The sequence below is a fragment of the Nerophis lumbriciformis genome, linkage group LG14, assembly GCF_033978685.3.
Source record: "Nerophis lumbriciformis linkage group LG14, RoL_Nlum_v2.1, whole genome shotgun sequence".
Lineage (NCBI taxonomy): Eukaryota > Metazoa > Chordata > Actinopteri > Syngnathiformes > Syngnathidae > Nerophis > Nerophis lumbriciformis.
Genome location: NC_084561.2, coordinates 4,593,569 through 4,616,323, shown reverse-complemented (window position 1 = coordinate 4,616,323; position 22,755 = coordinate 4,593,569). Strand labels below are relative to the sequence as shown.

The 22,755-nt window shown below is 42.3% G+C and overlaps 1 protein-coding gene across 1 annotated transcript in view; it reads left to right on the top strand.

The window, feature by feature from the left end:
• The window catches only part of tmprss9 (transmembrane serine protease 9), a 46,688-nt gene that overhangs the window by 19,956 nt on the left and 3,977 nt on the right, over positions 1-22,755 (top strand). The window contains 6 exon segments of the mRNA XM_072914729.1: positions 4,038-4,287; positions 4,346-4,459; positions 4,720-4,888; positions 9,188-9,453; positions 9,518-9,654; positions 16,750-16,912. Coding sequence (XP_072770830.1) covers positions 4,038-4,287; positions 4,346-4,459; positions 4,720-4,888; positions 9,188-9,453; positions 9,518-9,654; positions 16,750-16,911 — 1,098 coding nt within the window. The 3' untranslated portion in view covers position 16,912.

Here is a 22,755-nt window from a genome sequence, read left to right as displayed (position 1 = left end):
CTTTACATTAGTTTTGGATGATACCACACATTTAGGTATCGATCCGATACCAAGTAGTTACAGGATCATACATTGGTCATAATTTAAGTCCTCATCACCGCCCCGCGACCCCGAAAGGGACAAGCGGTAAAAAAATGGATGGATGGATGGGTGTCCAGCAGTGTTGGGTTACCCGTATTTTCCGCACCATAAGGCGCCCTGGGTTATAAGCCGCGCCTTCAATGAACGGCATATTTCAAAACTTTGTCCACCTATAAGCCGCCCCGTGTTATAAGCCGCATCTAACTGCGCTAAAGGAATGTCAAAAAAACAGTCAGATAGGTCAGTCAAACTTTAATAATATATTAAAAACCAGCGTGATGTGGGCGCGCATGGAGTCGTATATCAACATGGACGGAGCTGCGTGAAAAAAGCCACCCGGCCTCTTCGCGTAAACTTACCTTAACCACTCGCTCATCTTTTCTTCATCCAGCCATCCCTTCGAGTTAGCTTTTATGATGACGCCGGCTGGAAAGGTCTCTTTTGGCAAGGTCTTCCTTTTGAATATCACCATGGGTGGAAGTTTCTGGCCATTAGCATGGCAAGCTAGAACCACAGTGAAGGATGACTTCTCATTCCCTGTGGTGCGAATATTCACCGTACGTGCTCCCGTTGTATCCACAGTGCGGTTCACAGGAATATCAAAAGTCAGTGGAACCTCGTCCATGTTGATAATGTTCTCTGGCCGGATCTTTTTTTCAGCTATCTTGTTTTTACAATATGCACGGAAAGTAGCCAGCTTTTCTTGAAAGTCTTTAGGCAGTTGCTGTGAAATAGTAGTCCGTGTGCGGATGGAGAGATTGCGTCTTTTCATGAACCGGAAACCTGTCGCTTAGTAGGAGCCATTTTGTGGTCTTTACAGATGTAAACACACAAAGGAAATGAAACGTAATATCCGCGCGCTTTTTCTGCTTCTACGCGGGCGGGTGGTTGCTTACAGTAGAAGAAGAAGCGCTTCCTGTTCTATGGGGGCGGGTGCTTACCTTGGCGGTTGCTTGCGTAGAAGAAGAAGCACTTCCTCTTCTACGGGGAAAAAAGATGGCGGCTGTTTACCGTAGTTGCGAGACCGAAACTTTATGAAAATGAATCTTAATATTAATCCATATATAAAGCGCATCGGGTTAAAAGCCGCACTGTCAGCTTTTGAGTAAATTTGTGGTTTTTAGGTGCGGCTAATAGTGCGGAAAATACGGTAGTTACTTTATTTCAAAAGTAACTTAGTTACTAACTCAGTTACTTATACCAAAAAGTAATGCGTTACTGTGAAAAGTAACTATTTAGTTACTTCTTTTCCCCCCTTTTTTTAAGGCTCCCATTAATGCCCTTTTAGCCTTCATTTCAGTACTGTTATTGCACTGGAGAATAATACAATGTGTTGATCAACTTGACATGCATTTGCATCACTGAACTCTGCTAAGCAATGTGCTCTACATACAACACACAAAGACAAAGATATGTTTCAAAAGGCCAATTTATTTCAGGCCAGAACAAATTGACAAAACTATTTTAAATAGCTGCAACATAATGGCACTTTAACTTTAAGTAGATAGGATCTTTGATCCAAGACACAACTTACATTTAACTAAAATGCAGAGGTGGGTAGTAACGCGCTACATTTACTCCGTTACATCTACTTGAGTAACTTTTGGGATAAATTGTACTTCTAAGAGTAGTTTTAATGCAACTTACTTTTACTTTTACTTGAGTATATTTATAGAGAAGAAACGCTACTTTTACTCCGCTACTTTTATCTACATTCAGCTCGCTACTCGCTACTAATTTTTATCGATCTGTTAATGCACGCTTTGTTTGTTTTGGTCTGTCAGACAGACCTTCAAAGTGCCTGCCTTACTGGTGACGTTTCACTCCGTTCCACCAATCAGATGCAGTCACTGGTGACGTTGGACCAATCAAACAGAGCCAGGGGTCACATGACCTGACTTAAACAAGTTGAAAAACTTATTGGGGTGTTACCATTTAGTGGTCAATTGTACAGAATATGTACTGTACTGTGCAATCTACTAATACAAGTTTCAATCAATCAATCAAAAGTGTGAAGGAAAAAAGATACTTTTTTATTTCAACCGTACATCCCGTCAAAAGCCTAAAGACTGACTGCACAGTTCCTGTCTTCACAATAAAAGTGCCGCTCCATCGCGCCTGCGCTTTCAAAACAAGAGTCTCCGAAAGCCGGCGCAAACAAGCTAGCAAGCTACGGAGTTTGCCGCCAATGTATTTCTTGTAAAGTGTATAAAAACGAATATGGAAGCTGGACAAATAAGATGTCAAAAACCAACCACTTGCATGTGGTATTAGACAGAAAGGAGGAACTTTTTTTCTCCTCTATTTGAAAACGTGGACGTTATCATCACTACTGTCTGATTACAATCAATGCAAGTCATCAGAATCAGGTAATACACCAACTTATATTCGTGTCTTCATGAAAGAAAGGAATCTATATGTGTTAAACATGCATGTATATTCATTAAAACACCTTTAACATGTAAACAAAAACGGCAAAATAAATAAATATAAATTATATACTGTATATATATATGTGTGTGTATATATATATATATATATATAAATGTGTATATATATATATATATGTGTGTGTATATATATATATATGTGTGTATGTATATATATATATATATATATATATATATATATATATATATATGTATATGATATGTGTCTGTATGTTACTCATCAGTTACTCAGTACTTGAGTAGTTTTTTCACAACATACTTTTTACTTTTACTCAAGTAAATATTTGGGTGACTACTCCTTACTTTTACTTGAGTAATAAATCTCTAAAGTAACAGTACTCTTACTTGAGTACAATTTCTGGCTACTCTACCCACCTCTGCTAAAATGTTATTTTCTTTGTGCTCGACAAAAGAAAAGTATTGAGAATGTCTCCATGTTAAAAAACTCGACTTCTGGCTTCTCCATGATGTCTTGTTAGTTGTTATGAGAGTAGCGTATGTGTGTGTGTGTGTGTGTGGCCCTTTAAGATATGACAGCATGTGAGGTGAGTGACGTCAGTGAGTGAGTGGGCGAGAGAGGTGAGCGAGCAGGTGCTCTAGCTTGGTGGATGGCTGCGTCCAATAAAATCACAAAGTTGCAACAAACCGCCGGTCTCGTCATTCACCCTCAGCTGTAAAGACCCACTGCCGGGTAAAGTGAAGGTTGTTAGCCCCGAAGACGTACATAGGCCCTGGAGGAACGTCTCCCCTGCGCTCCTCAACTGCGGTATGGGAGTCCCCCCCCGCCCCCACCCACACAAAGCACGCCTTTTCTTTTCCACCGCAGCGCTGCAATAAAACACACTCAGATCTTCTGTTTCTAGCCGATACTACATGAAAAATAACGTAAAATAACGCAGTAACGCATCATGTAGTAACGGTAACTGAGTTACTGAATATAAAAAATAACGCGTTAGATTACTAGTTACCGCCGAAACTAACGGCGTTACAGTTAGTCCCAACACTGGTGTCCAGGGACCTATTTACTGAGTTTATAAACATAATATATATTTTAAAAAATTAAAAAATGATTTTGTGATGTTAAAAAATATCGATGTAATCATAGTAGTACTGCGATGAGGTGGCGACTTGTCCAGGTTGTACCCCACCTACCGCCCGAATGCAGCTGAGATAGGCTCCAGCGACCCCCCGCCAGCCCAAAAGGGACAAGCAGTAGAAAATGGATGGACATATTTAATGATGACTTGACATGAAATTATTACATATGGCTCCTTTAGCACACACAAAAGTACCAACATTTTGGTATGGTTAAGTACTGGTATCGATTCCCAGGTACCAGGGAATGATATCGTATCGGTCCTAATGTGAACGGTACCCATGCCTAGCCATGACGACAAGTAGTGTGAGTGACGGGAAGAAAAGCGGCTTGATATAGATTCTGAGTACAAGACGTTTGTGGGGTGTTAAATGTTGCTAATTTGAAGGGTTCTGTTCTCCCTTTGTCAGGGCGACTCTGGGGGGCCGTTGGTGTGCGAGGGAGCCCCGGGGAGGTTCTTCCTGGCCGGGGTTGTGAGTTGGGGTATCGGCTGTGCCCAGATCAACAGGCCCGGGGTCTACTCGCGCGTCACCAAGCTCCAGAACTGGATTCAACGCCACACAGACCCCGGCTCGGCCCGCCACTCCCCCGGGCATCACGTCAGTAGGCCGCCAACACCCGGGACGGTCGCCCCCGGCGTGGAACCCGCGGCACTTCCCGGTATTGTGCTGATGACCGACCGCCGTTACCACCTGTGACTAATCCCCGTGTCTCCTAGTTTCCAACTGCAGCGCCAACTTCCTGTGCACGCCTACTTCCTGTGTCAGCAAGTCCAACCCAGAATGTGACGGAGTCCCAGACTGCCCCAACCAAGCTGACGAGAGGAACTGCGGTAGGTTTGAATATGGAACTTAAGAGCGAGGGGGGCCAGACGTAAACATCCCAATGCGCTCTCAAATTCATCCTAAATACCAGAATGCCACATATTTGCTGCCATCTTGTGGACAAAGATTATAAAGACACAACAAAATTGTTGAATGGCTGATTTTCCATCTTTAGAACTGATAGATTTCAGATTTAGAAAATCTTCACGTGTGTAACAACTTGCCTCGTCGGCGAAGCGTCCTCTCAGGTTGTTCATTTCCATTCCAGACTGCGGTCAACGTCCGGCGCTGGGCTCCAGTCGAATTGTGGGCGGAGTCACGGCCCGCCGGGGGGAGTGGCCTTGGATCGGTAGCCTGCAGTACCAGGGACAGCACATATGTGGCGCCACGCTCATTCACAGTAAATGGTTGCTGACCGCCGCACACTGCTTCAAAAGGTGCCAGGTTTGATGCCCGCTCATCTTTTGTTCACAACTAACCTGTTGTCTGGTGCTAAATTAGACACAAGTGTACGTCCTGTGCAACGTAAATATTACAACCGGGGTGTCAAACTTATTTTAACTCAGGGGCCACGTGGAGGAAAATCTATTCCCATGTGGACGGGTAAACGGTTCCCTCAGGAACATACTTGCCAACCTTGAGACCTCCGATTTCGGGAGGTGGGGGGGTGGGGCGTGGTCGGGGGGCGTGGTTAAGATATATATATATATATATATATATATAAGAAATACTTGACTTTTAGTGAATTCTAGCTATATATATATATATATATATATATATATATATATATATATATATATATATATAAATAAAAGAAATACTTGAATTTCAGTGTTCATTTATTTACACATATACACACACATAACACTCATCTACTCATTGTTGAGTTATGGGTTGAATTGTCCATCCTTGTTCTATTCTCTGTCACTATTTCAGAACACACACATTATACAAATATACATTATAAAATCAATAAGAAAACGGGAGCTCTAATTTGGGAGTCTGAATTAGGATCAGAAGTTCCTATATAAACATTGCGCACTCACGTCGCCTTTTTGTATTGATTACTGCAGCTGTGCACTGGATTCATTCACAAATACAAACTACAACTCACAAACACTTTAGAGTTTAGGCTCCACCATCAGAATGTGTACTTAAACTTATAAAGATCACATGGATATTATTCAGTGAGTTGATTCACCAAAACTAACCTGTTATACAGGAGGAAAAAGCACACAGGACGTTTCAATTGTTCACAGACTGGTCGCGCTCATCAGAATGACAAGACACTTCCGGTCTGCAGGTGATAGCATTCAATTGGGAAGAAACGCCCAACTGCCCCCTACTGACCAATGTGAATACTGATAAATGTGTAATGACAGCTCCAAAAACGAATTCAAACCACAAAATAAAATAAATAAATCAACACAAATATGTGACACATTATGGGTGGGTCACATATGCATGTACAGTAGATGGCAGTATTGTCCTGTTTAAAAGTGTCACAACATTGCTGTTTACGGCAGACGAACTGCTTTACGGGGGCCGAAAACGTGACTGCTGTTGTTGTGTGTTGTTACCGCGCTGGGAGGACGTTAATGAAACTGCCTAACAATAAACACACATAAGAAACCAAGAACTCTCCCTCGATTACTAGCTGTTTATATTGTGGGAAAGCGGACGTGAGAACAGGCTGTCAACACGTCACTGAGGTCCGCATGGAGCTGGAGGGGGCGTGGCCTCCAGCTCCGCCTGAATTTCGGGAGATTTTCGGGAGAAAATTTGTCCCGGGAGGTTTTCGGGAGAGGCGCTGCATTTTGGGAGGGTTGGCAAGTATGCTCAGGAACTCTCCTGAAGGAATTAAGTACTATCCATCTATCTCAGTGTTTTTCAACCTTTTTTGAGCCAAGGCACATTTTTTGCGTTGAAAATGTGGAGGCACACCACCAGCAGAAATCATTCAAAAAACGAAACTCCGTTGACAGTAAAAAGTCGCAATTGTTGGATATGACTTTAAAGCATGCATCACTATAGCTCTTGTCTCAAAGTAGATGTACTGTCACCACCTGTCACATCACACCCTGACTTATTTGGAGTTTTCCTGTGTGTAGTGTTTTACTTCTTGTCTTGCGCTCCTATTTTGGTGGATTTTTCTCTTTTTTTGGTATTTTCCTGCAGCAGTTTCATGTCTTCCTTTGAGCGATATTCCCACATCTACTTTGTTTTAGCAATCAAGAATATTTCAGTTGTTTTTAATCCTTCTTTGTGGGGACATTGTTGATTGTCATGTCATGTTCGGATGTACATTGTGGACGCCGTCTTTGCTCCACAGTAAGTCTTTGCTGTCGTCCAGCATTCTGTTTTTGTGTACTCTGAATCCAGTTCAGTTTTAGTTTTGTTCTGGATTGCCTTCTCTAAGCTTCAATGCCTTTTCTTAGGGGCACTCACCTTTTGTTTATTTTTGGTTTAAGCATTAGACACTTTTTTACCTGCACACTGCCTCCCGCTGTTTCCGACATCTACAAAGCAATTAGTTACCTACTGATATGGAAGAGTATTACACGGTTACTCTGCCCAGCTCTAGACAGCACCGACACTCAACAACGACACGTCATTTGCAGACTATAATTACTGGTTTGCAAAAAATATCTTTAACCCAAATAGGTGAAATTAGATCATCTCCCACAGCACAGCAGACTGTATCTCACGGCACACTGTGGTGTCAAACACAAATAAGGCATTAAGAGAAGTATCCCACACTTGTAAAATAATATGTACAGCAGTAGGGCTGCAACTAACAACTAATTTGATAATCGATTAATCTGTCGATTATTACTTCGATTAATTGATTAATAATCGGATAAGAGAGACAAACTACATTTCTACCCTTTCCAGTATTTTATTGAAAAAAAAAACCAGCATACTGGCACCATACTTATTTTGATTATTGTTTCTCAGCTGTTTGTAAATGTTGCAGTTTATAAATAAAGGTTTATTAAAAAAATAAAAATAAATACAAAAAAAGTAGCCTCTGCGCATGCGCATAGCATAGATCCAATGAATCGATGACTAAATTAATCGCCAACTATTTTTATAATTGATTTTATTCGATTAGTTGTTGCAGCCCTAATATATATATATATATATAAAAATATATATATATATATGGTGTTTAGGGCACGTCCGACCGGTAGGAGGCCGCGGGGAAGACCCAGGACACGTTGGGAAGACTATATCTCCCGGCTGGCCTGGGAACGCCTCGGGGTCCCACGGGAAGAGCTGGACGAAGTGGCTGGGGAGAGAGAAGTCTGGGCTTCCCTGCTTAGGCTGCTGCCTCCGCGACCCGACCTCGGATAAGCGGAAGAAGATGGATGGATGGATGGATGGATATATATATATATATAAATATATATATATTTTTTTTTAATAGTTTCAGACCTATCCATAGATAAAGTTTTATGTATTTGTAATTTTTTTATGTTGTATGCTTTTTTAGTAAAAAAAAATATATATATATATATATATTTTTTTTTTATTGTTTCAGACCTATCCATAGTTTTATATATTTGTAATTTTTTTAATGTTGTATGCTCTTTTATTAAAAAAAAAATATATATATATATATATTTTTTTTTAATAGTTTCAGACCTATCCATAGTTTTATGTATTTGTAATTTTTTTATGTTGTATGCTCTTTTAGTAAAAAAAAAAATATATATATATATATATATATATATTTATTTTTTATTTTTTATTGTTTCAGACCTATCCATAGTTTTATATATTTGTAATTTTTGTTATGTTGTATGCTTTTATTTAAAAAAAAAAAAAAAAAAAAAAAATATATATATATATATATATATATATATATATATATATATTTTTTTTTTAATAGTTTCAGACCTATCCATAGATAAAGTTTTATGTATTTGTAATTTTTTTATGTTGTATGCTCTTTTAGTAAAAATAAAAAATAAAATATATATATATATATTTTTTTTTATTGTTTCAGACCTATCCATAGTTTTATATATTTGTAATTTTTTTTTATGTTGTATGCTTTTATTTAAAAAAAAAAAAATATATATATATATATATATATTTTAATAGTTTCAGACCTATCCATAAAGTTTTATGTATTTGTAATTTTTGTATGTTGTATGCTCTTTTAGTAAAAAAAAAAAAATATATATATATATATTTTTTTTATTGTTTCAGACCTATCCATAGTTTTATATATTTGTAATTTTTTTTATGTTGTATGCTCTTTTATTTAAAAAAAATAAATATATATATATATATATATATTTTTTTTTTAATAGTTTCAGACCTATCCATAGATAAAGTTTTATGTATTTGTAATTTTTTTAATGTTGTGTGCTCTTTTAGTAAAAAAAAAATTAAAAAAAATATTTTTATTGTTTCAGACCTATCCATAGTTTTATATATTTGTAATTTTTTTTATGTTGTATGCTCTTTTATTTAAAAAAAACTATTGAAAAAAATTTAAAGCGTTGAAAGTTAAAAATTAATATATGACTTCATACTTTTTTGAGTGCCTCCTTTTTTCAGCAAAAGATGGATAGTGTGAGTCTTTGAAAAAAAATAAGGCAACAAATCAGTGTTATTAAATGTACAGTCCATTTTCTCTCTACTGTCATTGCTTGCTGCTCATTACTCAGATCATGACTAAACTCTCATGCACGTGTATGTACCTCTGTTCATCACACCTGCAGTGACACTAGCCCCGCCCACTGGGCAGTGAGTCTGGGCTCCGTGCTGCGTTCCGGCGTCGGGGCCTCGGTGGTCCGCATCCAGCGGGTCATCATCCACCCGGCGTTCCACAACACCAGCATGGAGCGGGACGTGGCCCTGCTGGAGCTGCTGGTCCCGGCCCACTTGTCCCCCGCCGTGCAGCCCGCCTGTCTGCCCTCACCTGCGCATCGCTTCCTGCAAGACGCAGAGTGCTACATCTCAGGATGGGGGTCCACCAGGGAAGGAGGTAACATCGACATTTTAGCTGCCATCTTGTTTCTGTTGCACAAGACACGTGTTTCTTCCCACAGGTCCAGTGAGCAGCCTGCTGCAGAAAGCTCCAGTGGGCATCGTGGAGCAGACAAACTGTCACAAGTCTTATGGCCACGCCCTCACTGGTCACATGATGTGTGCTGGTCACCTGCTAGGAGACACAGACACCTGCTTGGTGAGACAATACCAGCATTTTACATTAATAACATGTACATGAAGGATTTTTACAAAAGCAGTGAAGTTGTCACGTTGTGTAAATGGTAATTAAAAAGAGAATACAACAAATCCTTTTCAACTTATATTCAATTGAATAGACTGCAAAGACAAGATATTTCATGTTCACACTGAGAAACTTTATTCTTTTTTGAAAATAATCATGAACTTAGAATTTAATGGCAGCAACACGTTGCAAAAAAGTTGTTTACCACTGTGTTACATGGCTTTTCCTTTTAACAACACTCAGTAAAGGTTTGGGAACTGAGGAGACACATTTTTGAAGTGGAATTATTTCCCATTCTTGCTTGATGTACAGCTAAAGTTGTTCAACAGTCCGGGGGTCTCCGTTATGCTATTTTAGGCTTCATAATGCGCCACACATTTTCAATGGGAGACAGGTCTGGACTACAGGCAGGCCAGTCTAGTACCCGCACTCGTCCACAAAAACGCTGCTTGGATGGCGACATATGTTGCTCCAAAACCTGTATGTACCTTTCAGCATTAATGGTGCCTTCACAGATGTGTAAGTTACCCATGTCTTGGGCACTAATACACCCCCATACCATCACACATGCTGGCTTTTACACTTTGCGCCTAGAACGGCATCCGCCCGCACCCGCCCGTTGTTATATATCTAATATAGACGATGCAAGGCATTAGTGAGGTTATAAAGCTTTTGCCTGTTAAAGAAAGGAGACTGATCCAATGCAGCACAGACATTCGCGTGCCACGCTGTCACGGCCCAGACGCACACCAGTGCGCAATCATATGGGAGCCGCGCTGAGCGCACCTCCAAGCTGCCGGCGACGGCCGGGTATGGGCCCGACGCTCCAGCGCCATCCATTTTCAGGGCTAGTTGATTCGGCAGGTTGGTTGTTACACACTCCTTAGCGGGTTCCGCCGTCCATGGCCACCGTCCTGCTGTCTATATCAACCAGGGTGAGCCCCACCCCTTTCGTGAGCGCACTGCGCGCGGAGTGACCCCCTGTTACGCGCCCCCGGCAACGGGGGTGGCGGGCAGGTAAGCTGCGCGGGCGGAGCGCGCGGAGTGACCCCTGGTACGAGCCCCCGGCCACGGGGGTGGCGGGCAGGTAAGCTGCTTACCTGCTGCGCGTGACGCCGGCCGCGGCGAAGGCGGACGAGGCGGGGTGTCGGTGCGGTGGTGACCCTGGACGTGCGTCGGGCCCTTCTCGCGGATCGCCTCAGCTACGGCTCCCGGTGGGGCCCTCTCGGGGGAAGGGGCCTCGGTCCCGGACCCCGGCGAGGCGTCCCTTCTCCGCTCCGTAAAAGTGTCCAGGGTCGGCAACCCGCGGCTCTAGAGCCGCATGCGGCTAAAGAGCTGCATGCGGCTCTTTAGCGCCGCCCTAGTGGCTCTCTGGAGCTTTTTCAAAAATGTATGAAAAATGGAAAAAGATGAGGGGGAAAAAAACATTTTTTTTGTGTTAATATGGTTTCTGTAGAAGGAAAAACATGACACAATCCTCCCTAATAGTTATAAATCACACCGTTTATATTAAACATGCTTCACTGATTCGAGTATTTGGCAAGCGCCGTTTTGTCCTACTAATTTTGGCGGTCCTTGAACTAACCGTAGTTTGTTTACATGTATAACTTTCTAGGACGTGTTTTATGCCACTTCTTTTTCTGTCTCATTTTGTCCACCAAACTTTTAACGTTGTGCATGAATGCACAAAGGTGAGTTTTGTTGATGTTATTGACTTGTGTGGAGTGCTAATCAGACATATTTGGTCACTGCAAGCTAATCGATGCTAACATGCTATTTAGGCTAGCTATATGTACATATTGCATCATTATGCCTCATTTGTAGCTATATTTGAGGTCATTTAGTTTCCTTTAAGTCCTCTTAATTCAATGTATATCTCATGACACACTATCTGTATGTAATATGGCTTTTCATTTTTTGAGGCTCCAGACAGATTTTTTTTTGTATTTTTGGTCCAACATGGCTCTTTCAACATTTTGGGTTGCCGACCCCTAGCCTAGAACAATCCAGATGGTTCTTTTCCTCTTTGTTCCGGAGGAAAAGACGTCCACAGTTTCCAAAAAAACAATTTGAAATGTGGACTCGTCACTCGCCAGAACACTTTTACACTTTGCATCAATCCATTTTAGACGAGCTCGGGCCCAGCGAAGCCGGCGGCGTTTCTGGGTGTTGTTGATAAATGGCTTTGACTTTGTATTGTAGAGTTTGAACTTGCACTTACAGATGTAACGACAAACTGTAGTTACTGACAGTGGTTTTCTGAAGTGTTCCTGAGCCCATGTGGTGATATCCTTTACACACTGATGTCGCTTTTTGATGCAGTACCGCCTGAGGGCTGGAAGGTGCGTAATATCATGGCTTACGTGCAGTGATTTCTCCAGATTCTCTGAACCTTTTGATGATATTACGGAGCGTAGATGGCGAAATCCCTAAATTCCTTGCAATAGCTGGTTGAAAAATGTTGTTTTTAAACAATTTGCTCAGGCATTTGTTGACAAAGCGGTGAAACCTCGCCCCATCCTTGTTTGTGAATGACTGAGCATTACACGGAAGATGTTTTTATACCCAATCATGGCACCCACCTGTTCCCAATTAGCCTGTTCACCAGTAGGATGTTCCAAATAAGTGTTTGATGAGCATTCCTCAACTTTCTCAGTCTTTTTGCCACTTGTGCCAGCTTTTTTTAAACATGTTGCAGGCATCACATTCCAAATGAGCTAATATTTGCAACAAAAAAAAAGTTATTTGCAGTCTTTTCAATTGAATATAAGTTGCAAAGTTGGTCGGGCCTGCGTATTTGGCAGGTGCTAGTCCTAAGTGTCCCAAGACTTTTGTCTAGTGTACCTACCTTGTCTGCATTGTGTGGGCACGTTGGTGCTTCCTGCTTTTAAGCAGCCATCTTAAAAAAACAGCAGCGCAGCGGGTCTTTGAAGGGTCATAAAATCAAAACCGGAGCAGGTATTGAAACGCTGTTCTGTTATTTTACACACAAGGGTTTAATCTCTCTCCTGTGTTAGTTTGAAGCCGAAACGACAAACGCGCTTAGAGGAGATAGTTTTTGAAGGAAGGTGACCGGTTTTTACAAAAAATTTGTTTTGAAGGGGGAATAGCAAACTTCCTGTTGATTTTTGCTGGGGGTTGTCAATTTATGAAATGTAGGTCTAAGTGAGACCTACATAGAGGTTTTTGTTTCATGTCTCTCCGACCTTTCCAGGGAGAGTTATAGGCAGTTTTGTCAGTTTTTTCATCCGAGGAGCAGTTTTTTGTGCGTTTCATTAAAAAAATTGCGCTAGAGCACAATTTTGAGATTTGGGGTTAGGTTTTTTTATTAGATCACAATTTTTGCCAGTCCTGATGTGTGTGTTCAGTTCGGTGAGTTTTGAAGCATGTTAAGGGGGTCGAATTACAGCTCAAAGAGGCAAAAGTGACTGTTTTTAGTACTTTTTTGTCTTGAAGGGGGGAATTGCCAACTTCCTGTTGATTTTAGCCCGAGAATATACTATTATGAAATCTAGGTCTAAGTCACACCTACATAGAGGTTTTTGTTTCATGTCTCTCCAACCTTCCTAGTGGGAGTTACAGGCAGTCTATTTTTTTTTCTTTTTCGTAGGGGGCGCTAGAGCGCAATTTTGAGTTTTGTGGTTCGTTTTTTTTTTTTTAAAAAGGCAATTTTCACAGGTCCTGATGTGTGGGTCAAATATGGTGAGTTTTGAAGCATGTTAAGTGGGTCAAATTACAGTTTAAAGTGGCGGCGGAAGAATAAAGAATAAAGAATAATTAAAGCTGCAAGCAGCATTGGTCGGGCCCGCGTATTTGGCAGGTGCTAGTCCTAAGTGTCCCAATACTTTTGTCTACTTTTAGTCTGAAGTGTCCCAAGACTTTTGTCTAGTGTACCTACCTTGTCTGCATTGTGTGGGCACGTTGGTGCTTCCTGCTTTTAAGCAGCCATCTTAAAAAAACAGCAGCGCAGCAGCATCAGCGCAGCGGGTCTTTGAAGGGTCATAAAATCAAAACCGAAGCAGGTATTGAAACGCTGTTCTGTTATTTTATACACAAGGGTTTAATCTCTCTCCTGTGTTAGTTTGAAGCCGAAACGACAAACGCGCTTAGAGGAGATAGTGTTATGATCCGCTGCCCGGATCATATTTTTGTTTTTGTTTTCAAGTCACTTGTGTTTTCAGCACCTCTTGAGTTTGTTTCTGTTGCCATGACGGCAGATTATAGTCACCTGCCTCTGGTTAGTGTCCCGGACGCGCACCTGTTGCCCGGGCACTAATCAGAGGGATATTTAGTTTACGCGCTGGCCTCACTCGGTCTGTTGGTTTTGTTTGCTCCCATGCAACAAGTTACGCTCCTAGTTTCACTCATAGTCTGCATTTTTGATATTAGCATCTTTTGGCTACCCTTTTGTTTTCTGTGCCGTGGGCACCGCGCAGCATATTTTGTACTACAACTCGAATAAATCATTTATTCTCACCTGCAAGCTGCTTCCTGACCCCTCTGCATCTTGAAAAGACGACCTCCGGCATCACCATGCCACGCAGTCGTAACAGATAGTTTTTGAAAAAAGGTGACCGGTTTTTACAAAACATTTGTTTTGAAGGGGGAATAGCAAACTTCCTGTTGATTTTTGCTGGGGGTTGTCAATTTATGAAATGTAGGTCATAGTGAGACCTACATAGAGGTTTTTGTTTCATGTCCCTCCGACCTTTCCAGGGAGAGTTATAGGCAGTTTTGTCAGTTTTTTCATCCGAGGAGCAGTTTTTTGTGCGTTTCATTAAAAAAATTGTGCTAGAGCACAATTTTGAGATTTGGGGTTAGGTTTTTTTATTAGATCACAATTTTTGCCAGTCCTGATGTGTGCGTTCAGTTCGGTGAGTTTTGAAGCATGTTAAGTGGGTCAAATTACAGCTCAAAGAGGCAAAAGTGACTGTTTTTAGTACTTTTTTGTCTTGAAGGGGTTATTGCCAACTTCCTGTTGATTTTAGCCCGAGAATATACTATTATGAAATCTAGGTCTAAGTCACACCTACATAAAGGTTTTTGTTTCATGTCTCTCCAACCTTCCTAGTGGGAGTTACAGGCAGTCTAGTTTTTTTTTCTTTCGTAGGGGGCGCTAGAGCGCAATTTTGAGTTTTGTGGTTCGGGTTTTTTTTTTAAAAAAAAGGCAATTTTCGCAGGTCCTGATGTGTGGGTCAAATATGGTGAGTTTTGAAGCATGTTAAGTGGGTCAAATTACAGTTTAATGTGGCGGCGGAAGAATAAAGAATAAAGAATAATTAAAGCTGCAAGCAGCATTGGTCGGGCCCGCGTATTTGGCAGGTGCTAGTCCTAAATGTCCCAATACTTTTGTCAAGTTTTAGTCCCAAGTGTCCCAATACTTTTGTCCAGTGTAAGTGTCCCAATACTTTTGTCCAGTGGTAGTCCTAAGTTTCCCAATACTGTTTTCTACTTTTAGTCGTAAGTGTCCCAATACTTTTGTCAAGTTGTAGTCCCAAGTGTCCCAATACTTTTGTCCAGTTTTCGGCTTAAGTGTCCCAATACTTTTGTCCAGTGATAGTCATAAGTGTCCCAAGACTTTTGTCTAGTGTACCTACCTTGTCTGCATTGTGTGGGCACGCTGGTGCTTCCTGCTTTTAAGCAGCTATCTTAAAAAAACAGCAGCGCAGCAGCATCAGCGCAGCGGTTCTTTGAAGGCTCATAAAATCAAAACTGGAGCAGTTATAAAAACGCGCTTATGTAGTTTTAATCACAAGGGTTCAATCTCTCTCCTGTGTTAGTTTGAAACCGAAACGACAAACGCGCTCAGAGGAGATCGTTTTTGAAGGAAGGTGACCGGTTTTTACAAAAATGTTGTGTTGAAGGGGGAATAGCAAACTTCCTGTAGATTTTTGCTGGGGGTTGTCAATTTATGAAATGTAGGTCTAAGTGAGACCTACGGAAAGGTTTTAGTTTCATGTCTCTCCGACCTTCCCAGTGGGAGTTACAGGCAGTTTTGTCATTTTTTTCTTCCGAGGAGCAGTTTTTTGTCGGTTTTATTCAAAAATTGCTCTAGAGCTCAATTCTGAGATTTGGGGTTAGGTTTTTTTTGTAGATCGCAATGTTTGCCAGTCCTGATGTGTGTGTTCAGTTTGGTGAGTTTTGAAGCATGTTAAGGGGGTCAAATTAAAGCTCAAAAAGGCAAAAGTGACTGATTTTACTAAAATTTAGTGTTGAAGGGGGAATAGCAAACTTCCTGTAGATTTTTGGCCGAGGAAATAAATTAATAAAATTTAAGTCTAAGTGAGACCTACATAGAGGTTTTTGTTTCATGTCTCTAGGACATTCGTACTGGGAGTTAGAAAAAGTTTACTTTGTAGGGGGCGCTAGAGCGCAATTTTGAGTTTTGGGGTTTGGTTTTTTCACCAAAGAGTTTTGTTCGAGTTTATTTATGTGTGCGTCAAATTTGGTGAGTTTTGAAGCATGTTAAGGGGGTCAAAGTACCGCGCAAAGCTGCGGAATAAGAAAGAATAATAATAAAACCTTAGAAATTCAATAGGTCCTTATGTCCCATTGCATAAGGACTCCCTGTGGGAGTCCTTATGCAATGGGCCATGCGGGCCCTAATAAAACCTTACAAATTGTGAGTTCAAACCCCGGCCGAGTCATACCAAAGACTATAAAAATGGGACCCATTACCTCCCTGCTTGGCACTCAGCATCAAAGGTTGGAATTGGGGGTTAAATCACCAAAAATGATTCCCGGGCGCGGCCACCGCTGATGGGTCGAATGCAGAGAGTAATTTCGCCACACCTAGTGTGTGTGTGTGACAATCATTGGTACTTTAACTTTTTAACTTTAACAAATCATTGTATCTTGTTTGTATTTACCATTTACACAACGTGACAACTTCACTGCTTTCGGGGTGTGTAGAATAGTCATGATACTGGTACAATGTAAGCTGGTGTGGACACTATACACAGTAGTATTCACAGTGAGTGAAGATGTCATCTATTGCAGTACAGATGTTAGAATGGTCACGTCTCACTCAAACATCATATTGTCATGCAGGGAGACTCCGGGGGCCCACTCACCTGTCGCGAAGGCTCCGGCCAGTGGTTCGTCGCCGGGGTAACCAGCTGGGGACACGGATGCGGGCGAGTCGGCTTCCCGGGAGTTTACACTCGAGTGACGTCTGTGAGGACGTGGATGTCCGCGTACCTGCCTTTCTGAGGTTGGGACTCTCCACAGCCACACACTCAAAAACACGTCAGTCTTTACTTTTGTCACCTCACGTGGTCTCAGGTGCGCACGTTTGCAACACACTTTACTGCACCGTTGCCTGGCAACCACTACTCTACATGGAATGACGCTGATTGAAGTGGCTATTGTCACAATGGGTGCAGTAGATACATCTGCAAACCTCACATTGGGGTGTAACCACAAACACTAATTCCCGCACTAGCTAACATGAAAACAAGAGACATTAACGTCTTTCCCCACCAACAGTGTGCATTGAACTTGCAACTTTCGCCGAGCATGTATACCTTCTGTAAATGACTAAAATAGAAGACATTCTGTTTATTGGAGGACATTTGGGTGTTAACTGTCTGTCCCAGCTTGGCAAAAGTAAACACTCTGCAGGACTGCTTGTATCGCACATGACATCGCACACAAGTAAACACTCTGCAGGACTGCTTGTATCGCACATGATATCACACTCAAGTAAACATGCTACAGGACCGCTTGTATCGCACATGATATCATTTCACACAAGTAAACGCGCTGCAGGACCGCTTATATCACGCATGATATCACGCACAAGTAAATGTGTTGCATGGCCGCTTGTATCACACATGATATAATTTCACACAAGTAAACACGCTGCAGGACCGCTTATACCACGCATGATATCACGCACAAGTAAATGTGTTGCATGACCGCTTGTATCGCACATGATGTAATTTCACACAAGTAAACACGCTGCAGGACCGCTTATATCACACACAAGTAAACACGCTGCAGGACCGCTTACATCACGCAACATATCCCGCACAAGTAAATGTGTTGCATGACCGCTTGTATCGCACATGATGTAATTTCACACAAGTAAACACGCTGCAGGACCGCTTATATCACACACAAGTAAACACGCTGCAGGACCGCGTATACCACGCATGATATCACGCACAAGTAAATGTGTTGCATGACCGCTTATATCACACACAAGTAAACACGCTGCAGGACCGCTTATATCACGCAACATATTGCACACAAGTAAATGTGTTGCATGACCGCTTGTATCGCACATGATGTAATTTCACACAAGTAAACACGCTGCAGGACCGCTTATATCACACACAAGTAAACACGCTGCAGGACCGCTTATATCACGCAACATATCGCGCACAAGTAAATGTGTTGCATGACCGCTTGTATCGCACATGATGTAATTTCACACAAGTAAACACACTGCACGACCGCTTATATCACACACAAGTAAACACGCTGCAGGACCGCTTGTATCACGCAACATATCGCGCACAAGTAAATGTGTTGGATGACCGCTTGTATCGCACATGATGTAATTTCACACAACACGCTGCAGGACCGCTTATACCACGCATGATATCACACACAAGTAAATGTGTTGCATGACCGCTTGTATCGCACATGATATAATTTCACACAAGTAAACACGCTGCAGGACCGCTTATACCACGCATGATATCACGCACAAGTAAATGTGTTGCATGACCGCTTGTATCGCACATGATATCACACGTGCTCCAGGACCGCTTGTATCACACATGATATCACACTTGTAAATGCGCTGCAGGACCGCTTGTATCGCACATGATATCACACGTAAATGTTCTGCAGGACTGCTTGTATCGCACATTGTATTACACACAAGTAAATGCGCTGCAGGACCGCTTGTATCGCACATGATATAATTTCACACAAGTAAACACGCTGCAGGACCGCTTATATCACACACAAGTAAACACGCTGCAGGACCGCTTATATCACGCATGATATCACACACAAGTAAATGTGTTGCATGACCGCTTGTATCGCACATGATGTAATTTCACACAAGTAAACACGCTGCAGGACCGCTTATATCACACAACATATCGCGCACAAGTAAATGTGTTGCATGACCGCTTGTATCGCACATGATGTAATTTCACACAAGTAAACACGCTGCAGGACCGCTTATATCACACACAAGTAAACACGCTGCAGGACCGCTTATATCACGCAACATATCGCGCACAAGTAAATGTGTTGCATGACCGCTTGTATCGCACATGATGTAATTTCACACAAGTAAACACGCTGCAGGACCGCTTATACCACGCATGATATCACGCACAAGTAAATGTGTTGCATGACCGCTTGTATCGTACATGATATCACACGTGCTGCAGGACTGCTTGTATCGCACATTATATCACACACAAGTAAATGTGCTGCAGGATCGCTTGTATCGCACATGATGTAATTTCACATAAGTCAAGCTGCAGGACCGCTTATATCACACACAAGTAAACACGCTGCAGAAGCGCTTATATCACGCAACATATCGCGCACAAGTAAATGTGTTGCATGACCGCTTGTATCGCACATGATGTAATTTCACACAAGTAAATACGCTGCAGGATCGCTTATGATATCACGCACAAGTAAATGTGTTGCATGACCGCTTGTATCGCACATGATGTAATTTCACACAAGTAAACACGCTGCAGGACTGCTTATATCACACACAAGTAAACACGCTGCAGGACCGCTTGTATCACGCAACATATCGCGCACAAGTAAATGTGTTGCATGACCGCTTGTATCGCACATGATGTAATTTCACACAAGTAAACACACTGCAGGACCGCTTATACCACGCATGATATCACGCACAAGTAAATGTGTTGCATGACCGCTTGTATCGCACATGATGTAATTTCACACAAGTAAACACGCTGCAGGACCGCTTATACCACGCATGATATCACGCACAAGTAAATGTGTTGCATGACCGCTTGTATCGCACATGATATAATTTCACACAAGTAAACACGCTGCAGGACCGCTTATACCACGCATGATATCACGCACAAGTAAATGTGTTGCATGACCGCTTGTATCGCACATGATATCACACGTGCTCCAGGACCGCTTGTATCACACATGATATCACACTTGTAAATGCGCTGCAGGACCGCTTGTATCGCACATGATATCACACGTAAATGTTCTGCAGGACTGCTTGTATCGCACATTGTATTACACACAAGTAAATGCGCTGCAGGACCGCTTGTATCGCACATGATATAATTTCACACAAGTAAACATGCTGCAGGACCGCTTATATCACACACAAGTAAACACGCTGCAGGACCGCTTATATCACGCAACATATCGCGCACAAGTAAATGTGTTGCATGACCGCTTGTATCGCACATGATGTAATTTCACACAAGTAAACACGCTGCAGGACCGCTTACACCACGCATGATATCACGCACAAGTAAATGTGTTGCATGACCGCTTGTATCGCACATGATGTAATTTCACACAAGTAAACACGCTGCAGGACCGCTTATATCACGCAACATATCGCGCACAAGTAAATGTGTTGCATGACCGCTTGTATCGCACATGATGTAATTTCACACAAGTAAACACGCTGCAGGACCGCTTATATCACACACAAGTAAACACGCTGCAGGACCGCTTACATCACGCAACATATCGCGCACAAGTAAATGTGTTGCATGACCGCTTGTATCGCACATGATGTAATTTCACACAAGTAAACACGCTGCAGGACCGCTTACACCACGCATGATATCACGCACAAGTAAATGTGTTGCATGACCGCTTGTATCGCACATGATGTAATTTCACACAAGTAAACACGCTGCAGGACCGCTTATATCACGCAACATATCGCGCACAAGTAAATGTGTTGCATGACCGCTTGTATCGCACATGATGTAATTTCACACAAGTAAACACGCTGCAGGACCGCTTATATCACACACAAGTAAACACGCTGCAGGACCGCTTACATCACGCAACATATCGCGCACAAGTAAATGTGTTGCATGACCGCTTGTATCGCACATGATGTAATTTCACACAAGTAAACACGCTGCAGGACCGCTTATACCACGCATGATATCACGCACAACTAAATGTGTTGCATGACCGCTTATATCACACACAAGTAAACACGCTGCAGGACCGCTTGTATCACGCAACATATCGCGCACAAGTAAATGTGTTGCATGACCGCTTGTATCGTACATGATATCACACGTGCTGCAGGACCGCTTGTATCGCACATTATATCACACACAGGTAAATGTGCTGCAGGACCGCTTGTATCGCACATGATGTAATTTCACACAAGTAAACACGCTGCAGGACCGCTTATATCACGCAACATATCGCGCACAAGTAAATGTGTTGGATGACCACTTGTATCGCACATGTTGTAATTTCACACAAGTAAACACGCTGCAGGACCGCTTATATCACACACACGTAAACACGCTGCAGGACCGCTTGTATCACGCAACATATCGCGCACAAGTAAATGTGTTGCATGACCGCTTGTATCGCACATGATGTAATTTCACACAAGTAAACACGCTGCAGGACTGCTTATATCACACACAAGTAAACACGCTGCAGGACCGCTTATATCACGCAACATATCGCGCACAAGTAAATGTGTTGCATGACCGCTTGTATCGCACATGATGTAATTTCACACAAGTAAACACGCTGCAGGACCGCTTATATCACACACAAGTAAACACGCTGCAGGACCGCTTATATCACGCAACATATCGCGCACAAGTAAATGTGTTGCATGACCGCTTGTATCGCACATGATGTAATTTCACACAAGTAAACACGCTGCAGGACCGCTTACACCACGCATGATATCACGCACAAGTAAATGTGTTGCATGACCGCTTGTATCGCACATGATGTAATTTCACACAAGTAAACACGCTGCAGGACCGCTTATATCACACACAAGTAAACACGCTGCAGGACCGCTTATATCACGCACAAGTAAATGTGTTGCATGACCGCTTGTATCGCACATGATGTAATTTCACACAAGTAAACACGCTGCAGGACCGCTTATACCACGCATGATATCACGCACAAGTAAATGTGTTGCATGACCGCTTGTATCGCACATTATATCACACGTGCTCCAGGACCGCTTGTATCGCACATGATATCACACACAAGTAAACACGTTGCAGGACCGCTTATATCACACACAAGTAAACACGCTGCAGGACCGCTTATATCACGCAACATATAGCACACAAGTAAATGTGTTGCATAACCGCTTGTATCGCACATGATGTAATTTCACACAAGTAAACACGCTGCAGGACCGCTTATACCACGCATGATATCACGCACAAGTAAATGTGTTGCATGACCGCTTGTATCACACATATCACACGTGCTCCAGGACCGCTTGTATCGCACATTATATCACACACAAGTAAATGTGCTGCAGGACCGCTTGTATCACACATGATATCACACTTGTAAATGCGCTGCAGGACCGCTTGTATCGCACATGATATCACACACAAGTAAATGTGCTGCAGGACCGCTTGTATTGAACATTGTATTACACACAAGTAAATGCGCTGCAGGACCGCTTGTATCGCACATGATATCATTTCACACAAGTAAACACGCTGCAGGACCGCTTATACCACGCATAATATCACGCACAAGTAAATGTGTTGCATGACCGCTTGTATCGCACATATCACACGTGCTCCAGGACCGCTTGTATCGCACATGATATCACACACAAGTAAATGTGCTGCAGGACCGCTTGTATCGCACATTGTATCACACACAAGTAAATGCGCTGCAGGACCGCTTGTATCGCACATGATATCATTTCACACAAGTAAATGTGCTGCTGGACTGCTTGTATCGCACATGATATCACACACAAGTAAACACGCTGTAGGACCGCTTATATCACACCCAAGTAGACACGCTGCAGGGCCTCTT